We start from the raw sequence: 23,272 nt of genomic DNA, 5'->3' as shown, positions 1-23,272 counted from the left end.
ATTGTTCATAGAACTCTGCTGTATTTTGATCAAATGCAAATCAAGCAGGATTAATCACAGGTACCTGCATTGCAATGTCTCCACCAATTTGACCTTTAGACAAATACCTTCATCATATCATGTTTCACTTAAGGTAGCAGCGTGGTAATGGTGCTGCACTTTTACCTGTGCACAATGTGTGTGGTATTGGTTTAAGGTTCTGTTTTCCTCACTTAAGTTATATTTTACTGATGACAACCCTTTTCCTCCAGGATCAATAATATACCTGCCTACCTATAAACCAACTATATACCTACATACTTATCTCCATGTTGTCCACTGTCAACACATCTTTTTTTATTCCATTCAGTCAGTTTATTTGCTGAAACATACAGAATATGAAGATAATCAGCCATGAAAAAACAACCCAGTCACATGTTACAGGTTACAAACTAAATATGAACCAATCAAAATGTAGTGTTGGTGAAATAAAATTAAAACAAGGCAAATTAATAATTGAGAAATTAAATATTCAAACATGATGAATGATCAGAAACTTGAATCCAGGCTCACAGGGAATAACTCAGTGCTCTCTCTTCTTTTCTTTATGTCTCTATGAACAAATTCAATTCTCTCCTACTTTTATTATCTTTATTTATTTCATTCAGCTCACGACGTTCGGAGGGGCGGCAGCCGTCGAGCCGCTCGAGGCTTGATTGACGTGTACACCAGCCTATCACACCCGCGATGTCGAGTTAAAGCGTTGAAAGGGGCGTGACCGTTCGGAACCCCGTCAGCCAATGAACAGCAACACGAGCGCATGTGTGTCCAATCAGGGGTCTGGTGCCTGGTGCTGGTTCGGGTGGTGGCTCACATCTTTACAGAGGAATACTGTGTTGGTACTCAAGGTAAGTACTTTTTACTTTGTGTCATGTTTTACTCTGATACCCGTGTACACGTGTGTGTCATGCGGTGTTCTCCGCGCTCTGGTCGCTAGCTGAAGAGGCTAATGCTAGGCGCTGAATAACGGTGTAAAGCAGACTTGTGGTGAGGACGAGGTGATACTGTCATTTTGAATTGTTCATTAAAAACCGTTCCTGTTTGTTTTGATCGAAGCGAGAAGTTACAACATGTTTCCTCTGGTCATCGGTTCTGAAGGCGGAGTTTTAAACCTGAAGTAAAACTGGTTCTTTATCCCTCACACACGACAACACAGACACATCTGACACACAACTCTTAGGTTCTGATATTATCATTGTTATTGTTATTATTCACATTCCTGGTGAGCTTGTGTGGTCAGTACAACAGGCCTGTAATGAATCCTCCCTTCATCACGGTTAGTTTTCACCTTAGACACACGCTGATTCAACTTTACTGTGACAGGTGTCTTTACTATTTCCTCCAACACGTTGAAGTCAGTGATGACAGGTTCTGTAACAGAAACTCCACTTTATATTGTGTGATACAAATCAACAACATCACAAACTCATATGTATATATACCAAATATGTCCATGTTATACTAATATGTCTACAAGAATATAACCTGTATCTGTGACTATGTTATTTTCTGTTAATCTTATGGGTGTGATTTTTCATATAAGCCACGACAAGTTTTCCACACCCTGATTACTTTTATTATATTATATTTATGTATTTAGTGTTGATGTTGTGTGTAATATACTGGACTAAACTAAACAGCCTCCAGTTTCAATTAAAAGCTGAACCTTGTAGGCCTCATGAAGGAGGACACACAGCAGGTCTGCATTACATTACATACCTACATGTACCTAATAAACTGATAACTGAGGGCATTCTACCAGCCAGGTCTAACACTCGCCTTAATATCAATCAAGCTGCACCAAAATCATTCACACATTTTTCACCAGGACCCATAAATTATTCCCTGGGGAAATGGTGAAAATGTAGAGAAACACCCTATCTCGCATTGTTAAGGTAGAAATTCTGGATCTGTCTACTGATCCAGATCCACAACAAATTTCCCTGACCCATACTACACATATTTTACTCACAACAAACAAACAAACAAACAAAACACATACAAATGGACAGGGGTGAAAATATAACCTCCGCAGAGATGAATATTGTACAGGATAATAGCTCAAGTCATTTCCAGACCTGGATTAACCTAATTCTCACATATCAATCAGTAATATTTTCTTTTGTTTGTCTTAACGTGTCAGAATCTTCTTGACTTCAAATTCCCACGTCTGGCGTCACAGTAGTTGGATGTTTTCTTCCGAATGCTTTTTGAATCTTTTTGTGGATATCTTAAACCACCCACTCCTTCCTCTTGTCTCTCATTGTGTTTCACAGCTCATCTGTTGTTTTTTTCTTCTCCCCATGTCTTAATTTCAGATGCAGTTCATGCTTCTGTTCAGTCGACAAGGAAAGCTCAGGCTTCAGAAATGGTACGTGCCTTTGTCTGATAAGGAGAAGAAGAAGATCACCAGAGAGTTGGTGCAGACGGTCCTGGCTCGAAAGCCCAAAATGTGCAGCTTCCTAGAGTGGAGAGACCTGAAGATTGTATACAAGAGGTGCGTAGAAACTGGACTTGAATTTGAATAAAATGTGTTTTCTGGTTGAATGGTCACAGAACAGTTTTTCACACTTCCCTTGGCAAGTCATAGACCTGTCATTCACAGACTTGGCTCTGTTGGACAATCAGAAGTATGTCGCCAAAGAATATGAAGGCATCATGTACAATAAGAAAAATACAATTTTCACTTTATAGTTGTTTTGCAGTGGACAGGTAAACAAACACAGCAGTCCACGCGCTGACCCACCAGTGACTTTGCACTATTGCTCAACCAGACACATGTTTGTTAACCTCTTTAATGTGAATAGTTTATAGTTGACTTTGCCCTTTTTATTGTTATTAAATGAAAACAGCTAAATTGACTCATTACATTACATTAAGACATAAAAGTGTGATTAGGGCTGCTGCCTTTGGATTTAGTTTTACTGCAGCGGTTTGAATATGTCTTTATTTTTATAGTTTTGAGAAGCTCTCATCTTTCCAACTGTTAATGAAGACAGAAAGTCCAACGTGCTCACATGTCAGAGGAGAGCTGCTGTAAACAACTGTCTTAGTCCTGATATGATTGTTCTGTTTCAGAAATGAGAAATGCTTTTACTGAAGTTGAACATAGTCCAAGAGCATGTTTTATTTTTCCATACTGGTTCATACATTATGATTTTATGTAGATGTCAAGGGCAACAGGGAAATCCTTTTTAATTGTTTGATTCTATTTTATTTTAACCTCAGTGAGAAGAACTAAAAAATAATAAATAGCCTCCACCACAGCTAAATGAGCCTCAGAGCACCCAATGGAAATTTGTTTTGATGCAGTAAAGACAATAACCGTCACTGCTTTATGATATTTAGGCTGTTTATGGTGTAAAATTACACAATATGAAATATAAAAAGCTAAATGGAATCTGGAAACATGAGATCTGGAGCACACAGTTAGGCAAGAGTGTAGTAAGTAACATTTCAACATACAGCCTGTCATCATGTTGAAGCAGAGCACACGCAGATGTAGTAATCCTAATGAAAACATACAGGATGCCTCTGGTTGCAAGCAATGAATATTTTCTCAAATAACCAATCAATCTGTTTTTTCTCTGAAATGTCAGAAAATAGGGGAAAAATGCCTGAAATAATTCCCCACAGCCCGAGATGCATTTAGATTTCTTTTTTTATCAAACCCTAAATATGCAAATATGTTCAATTTACTATCAAATATGTAATAAAACATGTTATATGGACAAAAACATAGACACAGTTTCTATTTACAGTGTCTACAGTGTATTTCAGAGCTATGTATGCATTTGTTCTAAAAGGTTTGACCCTGTAACAGCCTGATGCCATGATTGCTAGTTCATTCTGTGTGTCAGCTTCAGTACAACTGCTGTTTCATAGACAATTAAACAACTGACTTCATTGTTTCATGAGCTTGGCTGTGCCTTGCAGTAACTTGCACAAACAGCTCACAAGGACGGAGTGGACCATGAGACAAAGAAGGGTTATTGATCAAATATCTGGAATCAATAACGCCAACAAGTTCCATCTTTGTTGAGTTTGAGACTTGCTCCTTTGTGCCGTCTTTCTAAAAATCTTCTGCTTGGTCCAGTGTGTCCTCCTGACCCGCTGCTTGTGAGGGATCAACTGACCAGCTCCTTTATTAGCCAATCATCACATGCTTAAGGAGCCTTAGGGATTAAAAGGGATAAAGAACCATAGCAGAATGAGGCTTAACTGATGCAGCCTTCTGCATCCAGCTCCTGGCTTTTTAAATGAATACCCGGTGCACAGTAAACATCAGTCAGTCCTTTCTAATAACAACAGAGTTGTTCTCTCAGCACATTTACAGTGAGCTGGGAGACAGTATATTTATCACTTGGAGAGCCTATAATAAAAATGCATGAAGTCAGCTCCTCTTATTCTCACAGTGTCGGGTTAATGTTAGGATTTTAAACGATGCTTTTTAAATGCTGTTATTTTGTTACTGTTTTGAATGTCAGATTTAAATGTCACGTCTTTCTGTTACAGATACGCCAGTTTGTACTTCTGCTGTGCCATCGAGGACCAGGACAATGAGCTCATCACACTGGAGATAATTCACAGATATGTGGAGCTGCTGGATAAATACTTTGGCAGTGTGCGTTCCCTCTTATTAATTATATATTTTGTATATTCACACAATGGGTCATCATATGTTCGACCTCCATTTCTCTGTGCATTTGAACAAAATACCCACCGTCCCTGCTTGTACTTTGTGAGATACGTTTAATGGGTTATTCTCTACTGAGCTACTTCTCTTTATCTTTAATTATGGGAAAGTGTGAGTAATTATTGGACTATGATATTCCGTCATGTCTGTCATACTTACATTTCTTTCATTATGGTGTTTAAAAGTCTTGAATTTAGCTTGTGGAAACCTGCAGAAATCCAATGTTTCTATGTATTGATATGTATTTTTTGACCCACAGGTTTGTGAGTTGGACATCATTTTCAACTTTGAGAAGGCCTACTTCATTCTAGATGAATTCTTGTTGGGTGGGGAGGCTCAGGAGACGTCTAAGAAGAATGTATTAAAGGCCATTGAGCAGGCTGACCTGCTGCAGGAGGTAAGACATCCAAATGAGAGTGATGATGACACTTACACACTAATGACTTTCTCCCACTTAATTAGTAATCTGCCCTCACTCGTCATTATGACTGTTGACTAAGGAAGAATTGAGGAATGGGTCATGAGTTTATTTCACAAGAGTACAGTTCTGCTACCTAACTCTTAAGGTAGCTTCATTAATTTGTTGCATGTTGTTTTTTTAATTGTCATAAACTTTTCTACCTCAATCAAAAAAATGTTTTGTTATGTTTTCACTTTTTGTGAAGAATGTACAGCTTGTCCTCTCAGGATTTGTATGCAGACATTAATAGGTGGATGAGCTTGCACAAATTAACCAGATAAATGCTTTTAATGTGACACATCAACATATGAATATTTGGCAGCAACTGAAACCACATTCAAGATTATAGAGAGTGAACAATTAAGTTAAATTACAAATAATACTGGATAATATGCTGAGTCATAATGGACCCCTTCACTAAAAATGAAGCTACTGAATGGAGAGGTATTTTCTTAATGCTGATACATAACTGGTGAAAATGACAACCATGAATTAAAAATATAATTTAAAAGCGCTGTTTGGCTGGAAGGGGATACAGGTTTATGATTTTATGTTTTTGTTGTTATGAATCATCGAGTTAGGAGTTTATGTCTGCAGGGTTTAAAATATTAAAGTACTCAAAATGCAAGATTATGTGAAAGATAAGCTTTAATTACATGATTTACCTTCGTGTTAGAAGAAGAATGTTGTGTGTAGCTTCTTGTCTTCGCTCACTTCTTTTTTCAAGTGGAGGAGGTCAGTCGAAATTCTTTCATACACTTATACTCTCACTGTTGGATTCCTGATCACCACTCCTATCCTTACCTTCATCTGAAGCTGAGCTGCATCAGTGTGGTACTCCATTGAATTCTAAAGTCCTTTTTTCACAAATGTTTGACCTTTTATTTCTCGTGATTTTTCATTCCATGGACTTCACAGTGCTTGTTTCTCTTCCACTTAGTTTGCTTGATCCTCGTCCTGATTCCAGCTCACATATTTCTCTCTTACTATTGTGATTTGCAGAATATAGACTTTCAGATGCGTCTGTTTGCAGGTACAGTTGGTTAAACCCCCAGTTACCCTGGCTGTGGTGTTACATCAGTAGCTTTAGATTCACTGTAGATTCCCCAACACAATCCTAAAACCAGGAGTAAACAATGTACCAGCAACAGCAGTACTACAAGTGTTACGAGCGCCACATAGATATTGAAGTTGCTGGTATGTGTTTTTCTGCTTTATAATAACCTTGTCCCTGATGTCTCTGTGTAGACTAGACACTAACCGATAACTCCTGCAGCGGCATAACTACATGAAACATCTCCTGGTACAAGTTGTGTCTCTTACCAGAGAATAGTTGTGCCTAATTATCACCATGAGGTACATACATGTGTTACAGTCACTTTAACGTGAGGGATAAGTGGAGCTGTGAGAAAGAAGCTGGTCAAACTCTTACAAACTGAAAGTATCATCACTGAATTCTCTTCTAAGATGTGTTGTAACTAATTGAGAAATGTAAAGTAATCACTGGACACAGGCTGTTTTCAACTAAAACAAACTGCAACACTAAAATGTCTCAATGGAACTTGACACTTTTTATCCCTGTTTGCTGGCAGATGTGAGGGGAGCTCAGGTTGCAGCCCAGAAACAAAGCTTCATTGTCTGCATGGCAGGGACCACACAAACACTCCCAGCCCACATTAGCATTTCATATAGACTGAGCACAATCAGCAAGTGGCAAAACCACAGCATCACTGCAATTATGATTCTGACCATTAGCACGATCAGCAGAAAACCCCGCTCACAACCACAGCTGTGTTTCTACCCTTCACAATGATGTCACACATTAAAACCAGAAGCTTAATCATAGCTCACATTATAGTTAATCATTAATTTACTCTATAGAGAATGCAAAACTGTCAAAATGATTTCATAGGATTAGCCACTGAAGGCATCTTTTAATGTTAACTGTGTTTTACATAGTTGTCTAGTATCGACCCAATCAGTGTCAGCAGGATAATGGGTTCTGCTGGACTTGTTTGCTGAACGTTGAGTCAGTTAGTTATCCAGAAGGCCACCGCTAATGAGTTCTGGGAAGCGAATCCAGGCCACTGCTGACAGCCCATCAACGTCTAGTGGAGAAAAGTGATGTGAACTGTAGATAACCGCCTACATTGGATTTCTGGGGGAAGGTTCTGACAGCAATCCCACAGATTTAGCTTTGAATGACGAAAATATGTACCTGAGGAAGTTTGAAAACAAGTTTATTGAAATAAGAAGATTTGAAATAAGAATATTATGGATTGAAAATATTGAAATACTGATATTTTGGTCACGCTCTAGTGACAAAGACAAAATTACATTTCCAGTAGTTATTACATCATCTGATGATTTTCACATATGTCATCAACATATCTGAAACCTTGTCAGTTTGATTGAATATTTTATGGCTAAGCATATAAAAATATTGTTTCTCTGTCATTGATATTTGATATTCACAAAAACAGAGATCTTACTCATGTTTACAATGTGGGACTTCAAAGTGGCCTAAATTAATGAAATGAGCAATAAGGTAAAGTATTATTAGAAAAGCTAAACATTAGCTGTGAGGCAGGTGCTTTCCAGCCAAGTCCATAATCTCTGAGGACAAACTGTGAAGCTGCTCTCTGATTTACAGTCAGCAGGACCGTCAAGTACATTAACTTTAGAGAACACACCTCACATCAGTGACTTTTGCTAAGTTCTTAATGTAGCCACTTTCTTTTTAAGTGTGTGACGTGAAGAGATTTTAAAAGTGCATATTCTCACTTTGGAATAAGTGGGGTCAGAACCTGCAGAGAGCCAGCCCAAGTTTACCCAGACAGAGAGAAAACGACTCTGATTGGCTTAATTCTGTATTTGTAGAGCCAGAGTGAAGACTGGGGGAGTTTGCCAAATGAGGAGATCTTGTAATGGGCCTAGGGTTCATCCATGCCTCCGTCGAGGCAATCGGTAACTACGAGACTGGTTTTGTCAGTCTGTCGGTCAGCATGGGTTTCCAGTTTTTGCGTGCCGTGAACTTTTATCTGCATGAACGTTGACTGTCTCATAACTTTGAGGGACACAAAACGCCAGGGTCACAACAGGCATGAACTTCAACTGAAATGTTAACCACATGTCTGAACACACTCAGTTTCACCAACAGGCAGCAGCATCCAACATTTGGTGTCACTTTTTAAATTTAAAATAATTTCTGTTACACTAAATTGTCATTTTAATTCTAAACTGTAACATGAAAAGTGTTTTTCACAGTGAGAGAGCTATGCTGCCTGTGTGAAGACTAGTCTGTTGTCTTACTAACAGCACTGAATGAAACTGCTCAGATTAATGATGTATGTTGTTTTAAATGGTATAATATAATCATTTCTGAACAACTAATATTGGTTCTGCAGGTTGTTGTACATGGTGTCCTTTGACCCAAAATGAAAACAATCATCATCTAATCAACACTAAGATATAATTCTGTTCTCAATGTTGTATTTTTAACATATCCCATAAAAAGACCAAAAACCAACACTCTACATTCCAAGACTGGTTCCCACACCCAATGGTTTCTGCTGCGGCCACATGGACACTGTTTAATTTAAGATAAGCACATATGAGCAAAGATTAAACAAATTGAAATTGGGGACTATTATCAGCTGTGGATTACTACACAGCCCGATTACACCTCAAATATTTATGGCAGCTGATTGTGTTTTTTCATGGTAAATGGAGGAACATGTAACTTTTGGGGGTTAGGGATAACACAGAGGAATGATCCTGTATATCAGACATTATCTACACAGATTTCGATCAGCTCGTTGTTGGCTTTGGTCTTTTTAAAGGATTTGTTGACATCAAGATTATCACCAGTTAGAAATCAAAGCAAAAAGTGCCTCTTTTCATTTTGGTCATTTTATAATCATGAGATCAGGAGATCAAATTCAAAATGTTTTCTGCTACTTTATCTTCTGCCATTGACAGACACAATCATTTTTGTCAACTTTAAAATAAGTGGTTCATTGTATAATAAGCAAATCCACAAATACTTTCCAGTGATTTTCATGAGGGAGGACAAAAATGATTGTCATCTTTAAGAACGTATAAGTTAGTGGATATAAAAAGTCATGTGGTAATCCAGTGCAGGGGTTGAGAAGGGGCACATATGGAATTGGGTCCTTGTGCTTTAAGGAATTAAGAAGTGCATAGTGCAGTAATTACATGGAAAACATACCACAGGGGATTTGGTGGAAGCTATTTTAATAAGGCTTTAATGAAACATTTCTCTGGAGCTGGTCATTACTTTGGTGCCAGCGAGCTGATCTTCTTTTGGAATAATGATGCCTCTGAAGATTTCCTGCTCAGCTCAACTCTGCGTGAGAGACATCGGAGATAAAATGAGCAGATACGACCAAATGAAGAGGGCACTGTTGTGGTGTTGCACAGTTAATCTCCTGGTCCCCGACCACACCACATACTGTAGATTTGTCGGTGCTGTAGTTTCCTGTGAGATTTAGACTTTATCCAACTCGAACAGTGTTGTGCTTCATTCTGTTTATTTTTGTCCTCATAAAAATGTTTGCCTCACAGGTGTGATGGTCCCAAATATGGCCTCTGAGTCCTCTGGTCTTTTCCAGAATTAGGCCCACTGAGGTGATTAATCTGTGTCTGTGACTGATTTAGGCCGTCTGTGCCTGTAACAGCCCTATAGTCTTCTTGCTGTGTATATCAGTCTGTCTGTAGCTCAGTTCGTGATGGTTAAGACCGTGTTGTGACTCTTGTTCTGTGGTTTCTTGTTGATAGTAACTGTCTCTCCATAGCCAACAATATATGTTTGTATCAAACAAAGTCTTCCTTCGTTGTCTCTGTTTTCCATGTATGTGTAACATTCCATTGACACTGTCCATACCATCAGATTTGTTATCTGATTACATGTGAAGCCAAACATAGACTGTTTCTACTATAATACTCAAAGCTAAATGTATTTTTCACTTTTATTATGTTTGCATCTTAGTCAAGATAAGATGCTTTTTGAGAAATGTCTTTATTACCTTTAACAATATGACTCATATATCTGTAAGGTAAATATGAAGCTGAAGTCAAGGGACAATTAGCGTAGCTTAGCATAGCGACTGGAAGCAGGGGGAGACGACTAGCTCGGCTCTGTCAGGAGATTTTGAAAAAAGCTCACAAATTAAACACGCTGTGTGTTCTTTGATTAATCCAAAAGAGTCTCTATTCCTGCCATAGACTGTTAGATGGAAAATATGACTGTTCCCTAAAATTGAAGCCAATGCACCCTGGTCGCCATCTGGTGGCTGGCTGCAGTATAGGTCATAAATCCACCTCCTTTCTCTCATTGGATGGGACATGCACCAAAGTACACATAAAAAAATCTCACAGATTTCTGTCAGATTTGGACGTCATCACACTGATGTTTGTTCAAGTGTTCATTTTTTAATTTTGGTTATTAGTTATTGTGCTATAAAAATGTGGTGAAACTTCATGATCGACAGGTGAGGCTAACTTATGATTGGTCGAGCACATGTGTGAATGGGACCTTGCTACCACAGCTCCAATCCCCTGATCGCTGCGCCACAAGATAGCAGCATTTGTATCCGTATATAATTTGCTAAACAGTGAGATCTAGAAATGCTGAAAAGAGCCAGTAATTGAGAAATGGTTCCTACACATAGCCCCCTGTACATACACGTTACTTTTACCTTTCGATTCTCGTATGGATTATACAAACAAGATTCCATGTGTTAGTTGGTGAGATTTTTTTTTAACCTTTTTACCTGTTCCCTCCTATTTCTAGACTTTATGCTAAGCTTAGCTAACTGCCTGCTGGCTCACTCATCATATTTACTTGTTTGTATATACTGCAGAGACATGACAGCAGCGTGTCTTCTCTGATTTATGTCACAACAAGAAAGAGATCAGGCACATTTCTCTGAAATGTAAACATATGTAATAGAACTAGAACTAGTTTTGAGCAGTTTGTTTCTGTCACCAAGTGACGCCTCCTGCCTGTTGTATTGTCTCCTGCATGTCCTGTGAATGAGGTGTCTGAATGAGGTGGTTGTTTCGCCTCAATGTTCTTGCCTTTTCTAAGCTGTGTGCATTTCTCTCCCCCAGCCCCGTCATGAGTACTTTAATGTGCCTGTGTACTGATTGGCTGCCACCGCTGCTGCTGCTGCTGCTGCCGCCGCTGCCGCTATCCACCCTGCATGCTGAGCTCCTCAGTGCCTGGCACCTTTCTCTCTGCACTCTGAGCACCTCTCATTGTCATTGGTTTTGGGGGGTGTCATAATCTTCACTGTTGTTCTCTCAGTTCACTGTTCAATTCAATACATGACAGTCATGATACAGTATTGTCACAAAATCTAAAGTAAGTTAAAAACTACAGTTTTGATTAACACATATTGGTCGGATTGTCGGAAAGAACGAGGGGGTCAATGTCTTGTAATTGTAATTATAATATGAACCAGTTATAGTGGAAGTAGTCATCAATATATGTGTAATGAGTCATATGTTCTGTCGTGATATATTGTTTTATGCCTGTCATCACTCAACCTATTGTTTGTTTCACTGCACCAGCAGGGCAGCATGTGCCATCACAACCTGAAGTATGCAGTTTGACTCATGATTCTAACTTACGGTCCACACACCAGACTTCAGTTGCATCTCTTTTTCACTTCGTGGGTTTTATTGTTATTTGGACATTTTAGCTGCGGTTCTTTTACTTTAAAGAAAATCTGTGCACTGTTGGATCACTATTAATATCATAAAAATAAGAACAAATCATATCCAGTATTTTGTTATGATGGATGGTCTCTACATAACTCAGTGGGTTATTACCACTCAGAATATGTGGGGGAAGTCTGCCCCCTGTTGCACAGGTTGTAGTACAGATGCACAAAATGTCTGTGTTTAAGTCTGCACTATACCTTCGTAAGTATGTAAATGCTTGAGGGCCAGATCACAATTTATTAGCATCTGAATTCGTATTTAAACACAGATTCAACATTTGAGTAACTATTTTTTCAAAGAGGTGTTAATCTTTTTGGTTTTACACATCATAGTTTCCCTCATCCGTCTTGTTTTTACGTCTGAATTCACATCGCATCAGGGGTGGGAAGTGAATTTTACATGTGTTTATCAATTTCTGTGTCTTTTTATTAATATATTCTAACTTCTAATCAGACAGTATGTATTTGAATTTTAAGTTTTGTCCGTGTTGTGATTGGTAGGATTTGTTGTAGCTTTAAGTATGAAACAAACTCTCCGACTGTGGTACAAACACTAGATCACCTAGTTTTTGAATATCTTCACAGTAATAAGATGAGTTATTCTTTATATCTTTTAAATTGATAGACCCTGATTATGTCCTATTTAGATAAATAGAAAGAAGGTCACTGTCAAGGTAAGTAATAATAATGGGATTCATACTAAATAAATATTTGCACTTTGCACAGATTAATCAAGGGCTTAGTAGACATTGAAACATAATTAAATTAATTAGCCTTACACTTAGACTGATCCGTCATAATTGCACACTGACTAAGCACTTGAGATGTTTTAAATGATCCGTCATTGTTCATCTGTGTCCAACTCATGAGGACGGATTATATCAATAGGCCGCTGTGGTTAATTTTATAAATGTACATGATGGATCATCAATAAATTGTTTATGATTCTTTGTCACATACGCACACTGGTGTCTTTCCTTGATGTAAACCTATTGCAGTCTTAGTTGACCTCTAGTGATGTAGTTTTTCTGCAGTTTTCTTCTGTTTGGGAAATAAACTCTGTGGCCTCACCACTGAATGGAGAGAATTTTCAGTGAAAATGAAACGACACTTTGAAGTCACTGTGTAAAAGGGATGAATTTTACATCTCCATTATAAAGCAAGATTTCTTTCTCACTGCTCTCATGCAACTCTTCTCTTTACTTTGTGCTGAACCTTGTTGTAGGATGCCAAAGTAAGTGCTTCTCTTTCTTTCTGCAAAAACCACCAGCTCTTATAATTTCCTCCACAATAATGTCTCTCTGTTTATGGAAGTACAACATAGCTCAAAATAAAAGGAAATACATATCAAATAATTGGGGGATGAATACAGGCCAGTTGATGATGTGTATTTAACATCATCTGTCCATCCTCATGTTCTGACTAAAAAATATTAATTAATGCAGATAATTACTGAACAAAATGCCCAAATATTGTAGTTGAACTAAAGAGACGTGGGTTTCCTACTAAAAGCCACCCCTTTTATTTATATGTATTCACTTGAATATGCATTTCATTTTATATGTCTATGTATACATATAGAAGAGTATTGATAAATGCAGCTTTAAAGTTGCCCTGTGGAATTATTGACCACTAGGGGCACTACTGGGCCACGGTTTTTACACAATTGGGCCTCAAGAATAAAGAGATTACATTCATTTTCTCACAGAAATTAATAACTAACTAATTGTTAACGCAAATATAAATAGAGAATTTGGATGGCGAACTGAACTACAGTTATTGGTTCCTCACTTTGATTTGATTCACTGTGTAATTATTATTGTATATATAGTGTAACCTCATCTTCCAACTGCAGCACCACATCCCAAACATTAATCTAAAGTTCAGAGGGTAAAGTGAACTATGAAGTTACATGTGCCTTGGGATGGGCCACCTCTTACATATAGTAGTTTAACAAAGAACTGAATTTTAAAAAATGTTGATTTATGTAGCTTTGACTTCACCATTACTGCTGTCGAGATAGTAATGACTTTATATAAGACAAAACATGGCATCACAGTGTTGTGTCTGCAGTGTTGAGTTGAATGGAATGTGTCGTGCAGCTCACTGAGCGGTTCACTGGAGCTCTGGTTCCTCTCCCTCCACAGGAAGCAGAGACCTCGCGCAGCGTGCTGGAGGAAATCGGTCTGACATAAACATGGTGCTCATCAACATCCACTTGCTCCACACGCATCCATCTGCCAGCTGCTCTGCTGTATGTAGCCAACACCAACTTCAATTCACCTTTGAGCTCACACAACCTTATACACACACATACACACACACATACACACGGTGGGCATCGTTTTTCCTTTGCATCTGTTTTCTTTGTTCTCTGAGACAATGTTGCGTTATCTCTCCATGTCCTATGAGTTCTTTATTTGGTCAGTGCGATGGCGTTAACTGTTGGCAAAGAAAAAAACAGCATCATTCAGCTTTTTGCTGCCTTTTAGTCTGAGGAACTGTACTGAGTGAACTGCTTCCTTTTAATCCCAAAGCTGACGGAGAGATTCCCGACTTCATAACTTGTACTAAAAAAGAGACCGAGATAATATTTTTTAAGGAAAGTCAAAAGTATTGCGTCCACAAAACCAAAGATTTACGTTTCATCTCGCCTCACAAGGCATTACGATGAAACAGAAAATGTTACAGTTACAGTTTACAAACCTTAATGGAAGGATCCCACTTACTGTTGAATGCCTTGATCTCTGATGGATGTCCATTCATTTCTAATAAAAGAATTTGTCCCATGACTTCATCTGCATGTTAATGCAATGTAGCAGGTTCTGAGTTTCTTTCATCAATGTGTAATGTGCAAAAACAAGATTCACTGTTTTCTTTCTTTATGTTTACAACTGTGTTTCTATTTTTTTTATATATAAAAACTATAAGTGCATTTCATTGACTGAAAATATTTATGTATTGTAAAGGCTCTATTCATGGCACCAGATTATGTCTCTTGTGGCTGTATTTGTCCAAATGCTGGTAGAACTAAGAAAGAAGACAGTGAGACAGCAGTGAAATATAACGGCCTTTTAAAATTGTTAAGCAGATGTGGTACAACATCATCGTCCCATCTAGAAAGCACCTCAGCTTGACAGGACACAGAACCCAACACACAAACAGTTTTTAAATGTGTAAAATGCAGGAACATTTGTTTATTTAGAGACCATAAATCATATTATGCGTCACATTTAGAGATTTGTTGTGAAAGTAATATATGAGTTGCTAAACAACTTGTGTAAAGAGTTGGACTGATCAAAATAAAGGTTCATCTGTTCTGTCAGACATGTAAGTCTGGGGACTGAAAAGTGCAGGGAAACACTGTCTGTCTAGACATGATGTGGCTTTCTTTAAATGCTAGTCAAATTGGCTGTTGGGTTAAAGCACAGTGGGTAGAGCTGACCTTGGAGTAAACAGATGCCTGATGCTGCTGGAAGTGAGGTGGATGAGAATGCTGAGACATAAACATAAAATGCATAAATATGTGGCTGAATTACCAAAACAAAGAGCTAAAATAGGCTAAAAGGCTTCACTAAGCTAGCTGTAGGATCTCTGTGGGTGATTTGAGCTTTCTTTAACCTTTGCTTCTCATTGGCACAGTTTGGTGACCCCATGTGATTATGTGCAAAGCTTCACCTTACAACAAGCACGTGTGGTGTGCAAGACCTTGGAAAAATACTCCTCTTAGGCCGTTTCACTGTTTAGTCACTCAACCTGTTTGTGATTTAACATAAAAATAAAGAAACGTTGGCCACTGATAGCCACACGTGTTATATTGTACAGCATGTAAAAATACCTGTTTAGTACTGTGACTCTGAAGAGAAAAGAAAAAGTGCAATCATGCATTAAATAGCAATAGTGTGATAGACTGTAGCAGACTATATAGATTTTTTAAATGTATGTAAATATTAGTTCCCAGTCACTTAGATGAGAACTTGCACAAATACATATAAGATGCCTTGAACACGTGGCTGTGCAAATATCAGCTGGAATTCTTTGTGTATTTTAAGTTCATCTTGAACTGTGTTTACATATTTAAGAAGCTGGTATTGAAACCAAAACTGTTTAAACTCTATTTTCTATCTTTCCTCACTTTAGTTTTTTTTTCCATTTTCTTCTGTATGTCAGTTGTCTTCCTTGTTGAAACACTGAAATCTCCTCCTCTAAACACTGTTTACTTCAAATGAGAAGAATTTTACTGTAAAATTGAATCTGTTTGCAGTTTTGTATCTCAGATGTGCGACTGATAGAATCTGTAAAGTGAAGTAAACTGTAGCTACACTGTGCATGGAGTGCAACCTGTGTGGGACATTACTGCCCTTGTGTTTACCTGCAGAGAATACTACATTGTGTAGTTTATTGTTACAGTGTCTGAAATGGATAAAGGAGAACGGTTGTGTTTCCTGTCAAGTTCAGCAATAAAGAGGACTCTGGGGTCAGAGAACTGTGCTGTCACAAACGGCTCGTTTCCTTCAATTCTTCGCAGGTTTCTCACAGTGCATTAGGACAGAACCACCGACGGTTGGTGACAAAAGAGTAAATGTGTCGCAGAGTGTTGTGACACATCGACATGTTGAGATACTATCGACCAGCATGAGAGACACGTGCTTTGGTTTAATATGCTTTATGTCTTGAAACACATTCAGGGTACAATCACAAATGTAAAACAAAGAGAACGTGTATTTAAAAACAACAAGTTAATAGTTAATAAATCTGGAACCGTTTGCATCAGTGTAAACACAACAGAAGAGTATGGATCTATTTTCCTGAGTCATTTTTGAAGTAAAACGGAAAGAAAAACAACAAAGCTTGTTTGGACTTGAGTGTTTCCAGAGTACATTATGTCAGCATCTATATGTGTGCATGTGGAGACATTACATTTGATCTCAACAAACATAGACAGAATGATCAGTCACATATTGTAGCATTTTGATAATATACACAACGCCCAAGCTCATTCACAAGTATGAATCTAATAGAAAAAGTGATATCATATTGGCTTCTGTATTTAATCATGCGTTACCTGGACATATTCACATATTCACGGGTTAAAGAAAATAAGATAAAAAGTGTTCAACAGATTACCAACCCCTCCTTTAAAGCCAGATAAAAACTATTCACACCGATGTTGCTGAGTCAGCTTGTTGACTTTATGACTCTTCTTCTTGTGCTACTGTCACTGTTCTATTTACCATGGAGGCATACATTTTAAATATGAGGTGCAGGACAAGATCTCAATAACTCATAAAACTATTCAGGCCTCTAAAATGTTATCAACATTCAGATGTATTTCTCATTCTCTTGGAGGACCAATATTGCAATTAATGATTTCACCAGGAGCATAAACTCAAGTGTCGTGTGCTGTTTCTGACCTCAAGGATGTCCTTCAGATAGTTAAGACTGAGGAGCTTGCTCCGGTGCTCTAGCTGTCCTCCTTTAGCATATCCTCAATCTCTTTGTCCCAGTTGTCGTCATGGTTCTCGTTATCAGCCAACACGTCGTACTCCTTCAGTTCCTCCTGCAACTCTCTTTCCCAGTCTGGGGTCTCATCTACAAAAAAAGAAAACAAACACAAAATTTGAGTCACTCAACAAGATGGAAAAATAAAAAGATACTTAATTTAAGACTCGTAGGTCCATATCAGTACACAAATATAAAATACAATCACACTTTGCAAGTCCACAGAAATTAAAACACACATAGACTTGTGTTCCTCGGTTTCCAAAAATAAGATAAATGTAGTTAAGGCCCTTTTGGTCATGTTTTTGAGTAAGATAATCTAAACTTAAATTAATACATACAATTCCTCAGAGCGTGAAAGTTGGGGACATTGCAACAGCCACAAACATGTGACATGCACTCGAGGCAGCTTGAGCAAAGTCCTGAATGCATTATTATGTGTCACTACAAGCTTTTTCAATCCCGCATTACTATAGTTACACCAAAGAAGTACAGTGGGTTATAAAAAGTGCTATTTTAACATCATCTGTACACATAGAAGATTTTTGTGCCAACATGTTGGCTTGTGCATCATCATGTAAATCAGTCCTAAAAATTTGACCCAGATATTTTACTTCACTACATTTTGGACTTGGTCTGCCACAAAAATTAGGAAATGTACCTCCAGATCCTCCTTGGTTCTAAACATCATGACAACACTCTTTTTAGAGTTCATTTGAATGTTGTGGTACCTTTTTATATATAGTCTATGTGTAGTACACATCAAAACTTGAACATACTCTAAGCAGTTGCTTTAAACCAGCACTGTAACAAGAAACTATTACATCATGATCCAGTTCAACAAAAAGATTTACCCTGTGTTGTGCTTGGAGGTTCCTGTTTGTCCAGAACCAGCTGTTCCATCTCTTTGCGCAAGTCGTCCTTATTTATGTTGCATGAGTCAAAAGCATCACTAACAAATTCAGACACAGGTGGGCTGGTGGAGAGCTCCTCTTCATCCTGTCATTACAGAAATAGGATATCTGAATGCTACACAACTTTCAGTCCAGTTATTGCGTTACACAAATACTGTTATTTTATTCTATGAAAACAGATGACTTACCTCACTGGACTTTGGTTTGGTGCTGCAAATGACAGGAGGAGTTTTCCCTTTACCTACAGATGCAAAAATCATTTTGACATTATCTCTTAAGAAGGTGATATTCATGTTCTCTCATGCAATGCTGCAGAGTAAAACAGAAATTAATTATGAATAGAACTGTGTTTAATATTGCAAGTGTGCAAATTGTTCCTGCTGTCAACTCACTGTTTGATTTAAAACATAATGTTTGGCTTTACCTCATCTGCAAATGTCACCATTGTGGGACAAATGGACTACTTATTCGTTTCCCCTTTTCAATAACATTTATTATTTCTGGATTTGTGTGTAAGAAGCTATTATTTAAAATTATCTTCTCATTGACAAGAGCCATCAGATTATAGACAGGTCCATTTTTTATATTACACAATAAGATTGTACCCTTTTGACGACTATCCACAGGACTGCCGCCAGTTTTCTCCTCATCTCTCCGTTCCGCCGCCTGTTGTGCTGCTAGAGCTGTGAGCTGAGCCGATTGTTTTATCAAAGACACACGGTAGAAGTAATTCTTCCAGAACGCTTCCTCTTTCACCCTAAAAAAGAAAGACAAACAGGGAAATAGATAATCATCTCTGTGGTGGAATACAAATATTTTAGTTTTTTTAAATAAACCGTCTTATGCAGGGATGCACATGATGGACACAGAAAGTTAATATCTGCAGCACGTGAAACATTCTCACTGTTTGGGGACCAGATGGAAGCGCATCTTTGTGAGGAGCTCGTCTTCCTTTAGCATCACCATGGCGACTGGATACATTTGCTCAAAGTCAAAGTGAAACTGCACCCCAGCAGGAGGGTCTCGCAAAAAATTTCTTTTGTCCTGTCGAAAAAAGAAATGTTAGTAAAAAGTTACATTTGTCTTGATAACAAAAAATGTAATATCAAAAGAATTATAAGAAATCATACTAACTGCGGAGAGAGCTAAAATCTGTTGCTGTACAGTGTCCTCTTCACTATAACCAACCCATGGTGGCACAGCAACACCTAGGAACAATGAAAACTAGTCTGTAGTTACAGTATTGTGATGTGAATATACTTACATGCAATGCATTTTTCCTCATTGAGCAATTAAGTGACTATTAATGAAAGTAACTTGGGACAATGGCTGAATTAATTATTTAGAGCTTACCAGACTGTTTAGCTTTTTTCTCCTGAACAAACTTTTCTTGCTCTTTCTGGAAATCACCCAAAAGGGTCTGAGAGAAGAACACATTCCATCAGACAGGCCCAAAAAAAACACAAGGCTGTATAACTAGTTAAAAAGACGCCAAGAGATATTTACCTTATCAATAATTCCATTTATTTTCCCCTCCTCAACACTTTTCTTCAATGTCTGTGCTGTTTCAACCACGGACTCAGACAGATTCTTTGAGGCACTGCTGGCAAAGTTATAGATGTAACCTGCAGAAGAAGACAATCTATGACTACAGGTGGCTGAGGTTACATGGATGCTACAGCAAGGCGACCAAACACTTTCAACTAAGATTACAATAACAACCTTTACTGAACTGTGTCACACTTACCACTGAAGCCCTTGGCTTTCTGTAGAAGTGGATGAGGGTCAGCGTGTTTCTCGGCATGCTCACTTTCAGCCCCAGCCTTTGTTTTGTTCATCTCATGACTGCTCTTGTCTTCACTGGCTCCAACAACAATCTCGCCTTCTTGTTTACCTCGGCCATTTTCGCCCTCCACTCCGAACCAGTGTCCCAAGTTCTTAAACATACTTTAAATAGTTAAAAAGAGGTTATTCAACGAGCCCTGGTGATCAATCACCGCGTGTGTTAGTGTTCGTAAAATAAAGTAAAGTACTCAAAGTGTGATCGCTGGTGACGTTTCACCACTCAACCATTTCCGCGAATTCGCTAGATTTGACCCTGCCGCCGCCCCTTAAGTTAACGGGTTGTCATGGAAACGTGCGACCCCCCCTGGAAGAAGTTAATAGTTAGCGGATTTGTTCATAGTTAGCGGACTGGCGATGAAAACAGTGTAAACCCGGACATCTTGGTTAAAGCCTCATGTCTAGAGTCAGTCACAGTGAGTTTATTTATCCGAGCACGAAGCAAAGTAGTTTGAAAGGGACACGTTGTCAGCTAACGCGAGGTGGCGCGCTCGCGCTGCGTTCTGCTCCACTTGTTGTCCCTGGCGTCCATGGATGGAGCTAGGTTAGCTTAGCTCGTTTAAACTCTCCGGAGTGTGTCAGTGTGTCGCTCTCGGTTCAGGCAGCACGGACACGGGCCGGACTACTGCTGCTGCTGCTCGCGAACAGCAGAGAAACTCCGCAGCTCCTCTCGGAAACAAGTCGCAGAGCTGCCCCGCTGTTTAAAAGCCGATTCACCACTGAGTGGAGGTAGTCGCGCAGAAAAAGAGCAAGTATGTGTATTAACCTGAACCTGCGATAAAGCTGCGAGAATCACCGAGGAAGCGATCGCGTTCACCGGTTTGTCCAGGAGTGGAACTTCCAGGTAAGGTCAGCGGTTTGAACCGGTGTTCTGGGATGTGCATGTGGAGAAAGTGGAAAGTCTCGTGGAGTGGAGTTGTTCATTTGTTTAGCAATAAGCGCTGGTTTCTCACGAAGCCTCGGTTACCTGCGTCAAAGAGCACGTCTGTGTAACTCCGCTCCGTTGACTTGGCAGTCGGTGCAGGGGAAGATGGTTTCCATTGTGCTGCTCGACATTGTTAGTGTTTCATTCTCTCTCACATGAGGGCTTTAAGTTGAAGGGAGCCTGGCTGGAGTATGACGACAGGTGATCACCGACTGTTTCCGATTTGTGAAACTAGAGTTGTGGTTTTATTCCCTGTAAACACAGACCATCGGATCCACGGGATGTAGCATTCACACACTCATCTCATGCACTTAAGCGCTGTCCCCTTCAAATTAAGAGCAGAAATGTCGCGCTTTATCGGAGACTAGCTCTACAAGCCTGTGGGATTTTTTTTGAAATCTTCGATATCACAGCTTGTAGTTCTTAGTAACCTGATGGAAGCAGGCCCACGGCTTTGATAAACACACCAGTAGAATTCAGATGCCCGAAACAACGATGCATTGTTGTAGAACCCGAACGATATGGAAATATTTATGCATATGTACAATAAAATAATCTCCCATCACAATTGCGGAAATTTGTTTAGCAGCAGAAAAGAGAACTGTCAAAAAGTGGGCATCAATAAAAGTTATAAAAGTAAACATGCAGTATAAATGTAAGGAGATATAAAAACAGAAATAGCATATAAATACTATATACAATGAAAAAAATACAGTGTGGGCAGCAAATATACAATGTAAGGACTCCAGATGAGTATATACAGTGTGAGGGATTGCACATGAGCACAGAATTGAATTGCACTGACAGAATGAGTATTGCAAAGTTAGATGAGTTGAACCTGAGTTGCAGTCCCAAAATTAGTGTGTGGTTGTACAGACTGGGAAGGATTCCTTAGATGTCGTATCAAATCCTGATGATGAACAAATGTAATGTATAATTTAGAGTTTAATCTTCAACTATACCTTGAATAACTATCAATCAAAAGAAAACACCAATACAAGGGAATGTGAACAAAAGAAAGTATTAGTATAACCAGTACATATTGTTTAAAGCAAAATGTAAGCATAAATGCAGATCTTTTCTTTGTTGTAAACATTGTATTGATCATTGTAAAGAACTAAAAGAATAGAGGTAAATTAATAATAATGGCATCACGTCCAAAAGCCAAACTATTTTTCAATTCTGCAAAATAAAAGATTTCATATCGACACACAATGACCATTTTTTCTGAGAGTTCAAATCGGCAGGTTTCAAATGCTAAGCTGGTAAATCGGTATGGAGTCTCATTTAATGATGTTCCATAATATTCTCACAGCTTTTGTGTCAGGTTTAGTTTAATGTGATCCAGTATACACTTTAATACTTGATAAACCTATGATCACTTTTCTGTTGTTTTCAATGCAGGTTAAAATCTACACTATGTAAAAGATAATATGCTGCAAATGAGCCATATTTTGATTAAAATAGCAACTAGTTTAGCTCCCAAATCAGTGTTGGTCTGATTCAGATACAGCTGGCCAAATTTGTATGAATTTGTTTTGATCAAGTTAATATTAGTTATAAGTTAGCTATGGTATAAAATTGATGGTTAATAGTTGTTGTTTCATGTCTCAGATAGATTTACAATGATGTAAAACATTTGTGTCGCATTTTTGGCTAATACTAACAATTAGTGTACTCGTCTACAGAAGACATTACATATAAAAAAAATGCATGAAGGAAACTCGAAAGTAAAGTCAGAATTAAAAAATGGCATCAAAAGAACTATTTACAGTTAAATATTTTCTCATCAGTCAGTCCAAAATGAGTCCCTAAATGATGTTTGCCTCCTCCAATCACTGACAAACGCTTAGTATTCTCTTCAGGTCACACTCAGGTTCAGGCTTGAAAGACCAATGGAATAACATGGGGCCAGTTAACGCTGAGCTGTGAAAGCAATCAATATATTCTTGATGAATTCTCAAATTGCTAATCAATGGGGGTAATATTATATTTAGTACAGCTGAGTATCCCACTATAGGTCTTCTCTCTAGGCTGTTTGGACACTAGATATCAGAGGGAGTTACAGCAAGCCCTCATTAGCATATCACTGAAACAGAACTCACTCCCACATTATTTCTCACAGATTATATACCTGACAGAATT

General features: G+C 38.4%; 3 protein-coding genes across 9 annotated transcripts in view; 2 read left to right on the top strand and 1 right to left on the bottom strand.

Moving 5' to 3' along the window:
- The first annotated feature begins 756 nt into the window (after positions 1–756).
- Positions 757–14,736, top strand: LOC109625266 (AP-1 complex subunit sigma-2). 4 transcript variants are annotated; one of them, XM_020080436.2, is made up of 8 exons: positions 757–887; positions 2,358–2,536; positions 4,555–4,663; positions 4,995–5,132; positions 6,198–6,228; positions 9,783–9,845; positions 11,331–13,178; positions 14,092–14,736. In XM_020080436.2, the coding sequence occupies exons 1-6, from the start codon at positions 780–782 to the stop codon at positions 9,833–9,835; spliced, it is 618 nt and encodes a 205-aa protein (XP_019935995.2). In that variant the 5' UTR covers positions 757–779; the 3' UTR covers positions 9,836–9,845; positions 11,331–13,178; positions 14,092–14,736. The 4 variants fall into 4 exon arrangements, with proteins under 4 accessions (XP_019935995.2, XP_019936000.2, XP_069378554.1 ...); XM_020080441.2 differs by lacking the exons at positions 6,198–6,228; positions 9,783–9,845; XM_069522453.1 differs by lacking the exons at positions 6,198–6,228; positions 9,783–9,845; positions 11,331–13,178 and adding an exon at positions 8,076–8,162.
- Positions 14,737–16,594: 1,858 nt separating this feature from the next.
- Positions 16,595–21,446, bottom strand: LOC109625618 (synapse-associated protein 1). Its single transcript, XM_020080921.2, has 10 exons — positions 21,170–21,446; positions 20,108–20,307; positions 19,867–19,985; positions 19,714–19,780; positions 19,495–19,568; positions 19,265–19,404; positions 18,966–19,117; positions 18,549–18,601; positions 18,301–18,445; positions 16,595–17,536 (listed from the first exon to the last, which is right to left on the bottom strand). The coding sequence occupies exons 2-10, from the start codon at positions 20,304–20,306 to the stop codon at positions 17,409–17,411; spliced, it is 1,077 nt and encodes a 358-aa protein (XP_019936480.2). The 5' UTR covers position 20,307; positions 21,170–21,446; the 3' UTR covers positions 16,595–17,408.
- shroom2a (shroom family member 2a) overlaps positions 20,720–23,272 on the top strand; it is a 31,653-nt gene continuing 29,100 nt past the window's right edge. For 3 of the 4 annotated variants that reach the window (XM_069522447.1, XM_069522446.1, XM_069522445.1), the window contains exon 1: positions 20,737–21,046. The gene's annotated coding sequence lies outside the window, so the exon portion shown is untranslated. Of the gene's footprint in view, positions 21,047–23,272 lie in introns of all 4 variants that reach the window. The other variant, XM_020080915.2, reaches the window with a different exon arrangement.

The sequence above is a fragment of the Paralichthys olivaceus genome, chromosome 3 (genome assembly GCF_024713975.1).
Source record: "Paralichthys olivaceus isolate ysfri-2021 chromosome 3, ASM2471397v2, whole genome shotgun sequence".
NCBI classification, from domain to species: Eukaryota; Metazoa; Chordata; class Actinopteri; order Pleuronectiformes; family Paralichthyidae; genus Paralichthys; species Paralichthys olivaceus.
Note: the sequence above shows the minus strand (reverse complement) of the source record. Positions and strands in the feature narration are given on the sequence as shown.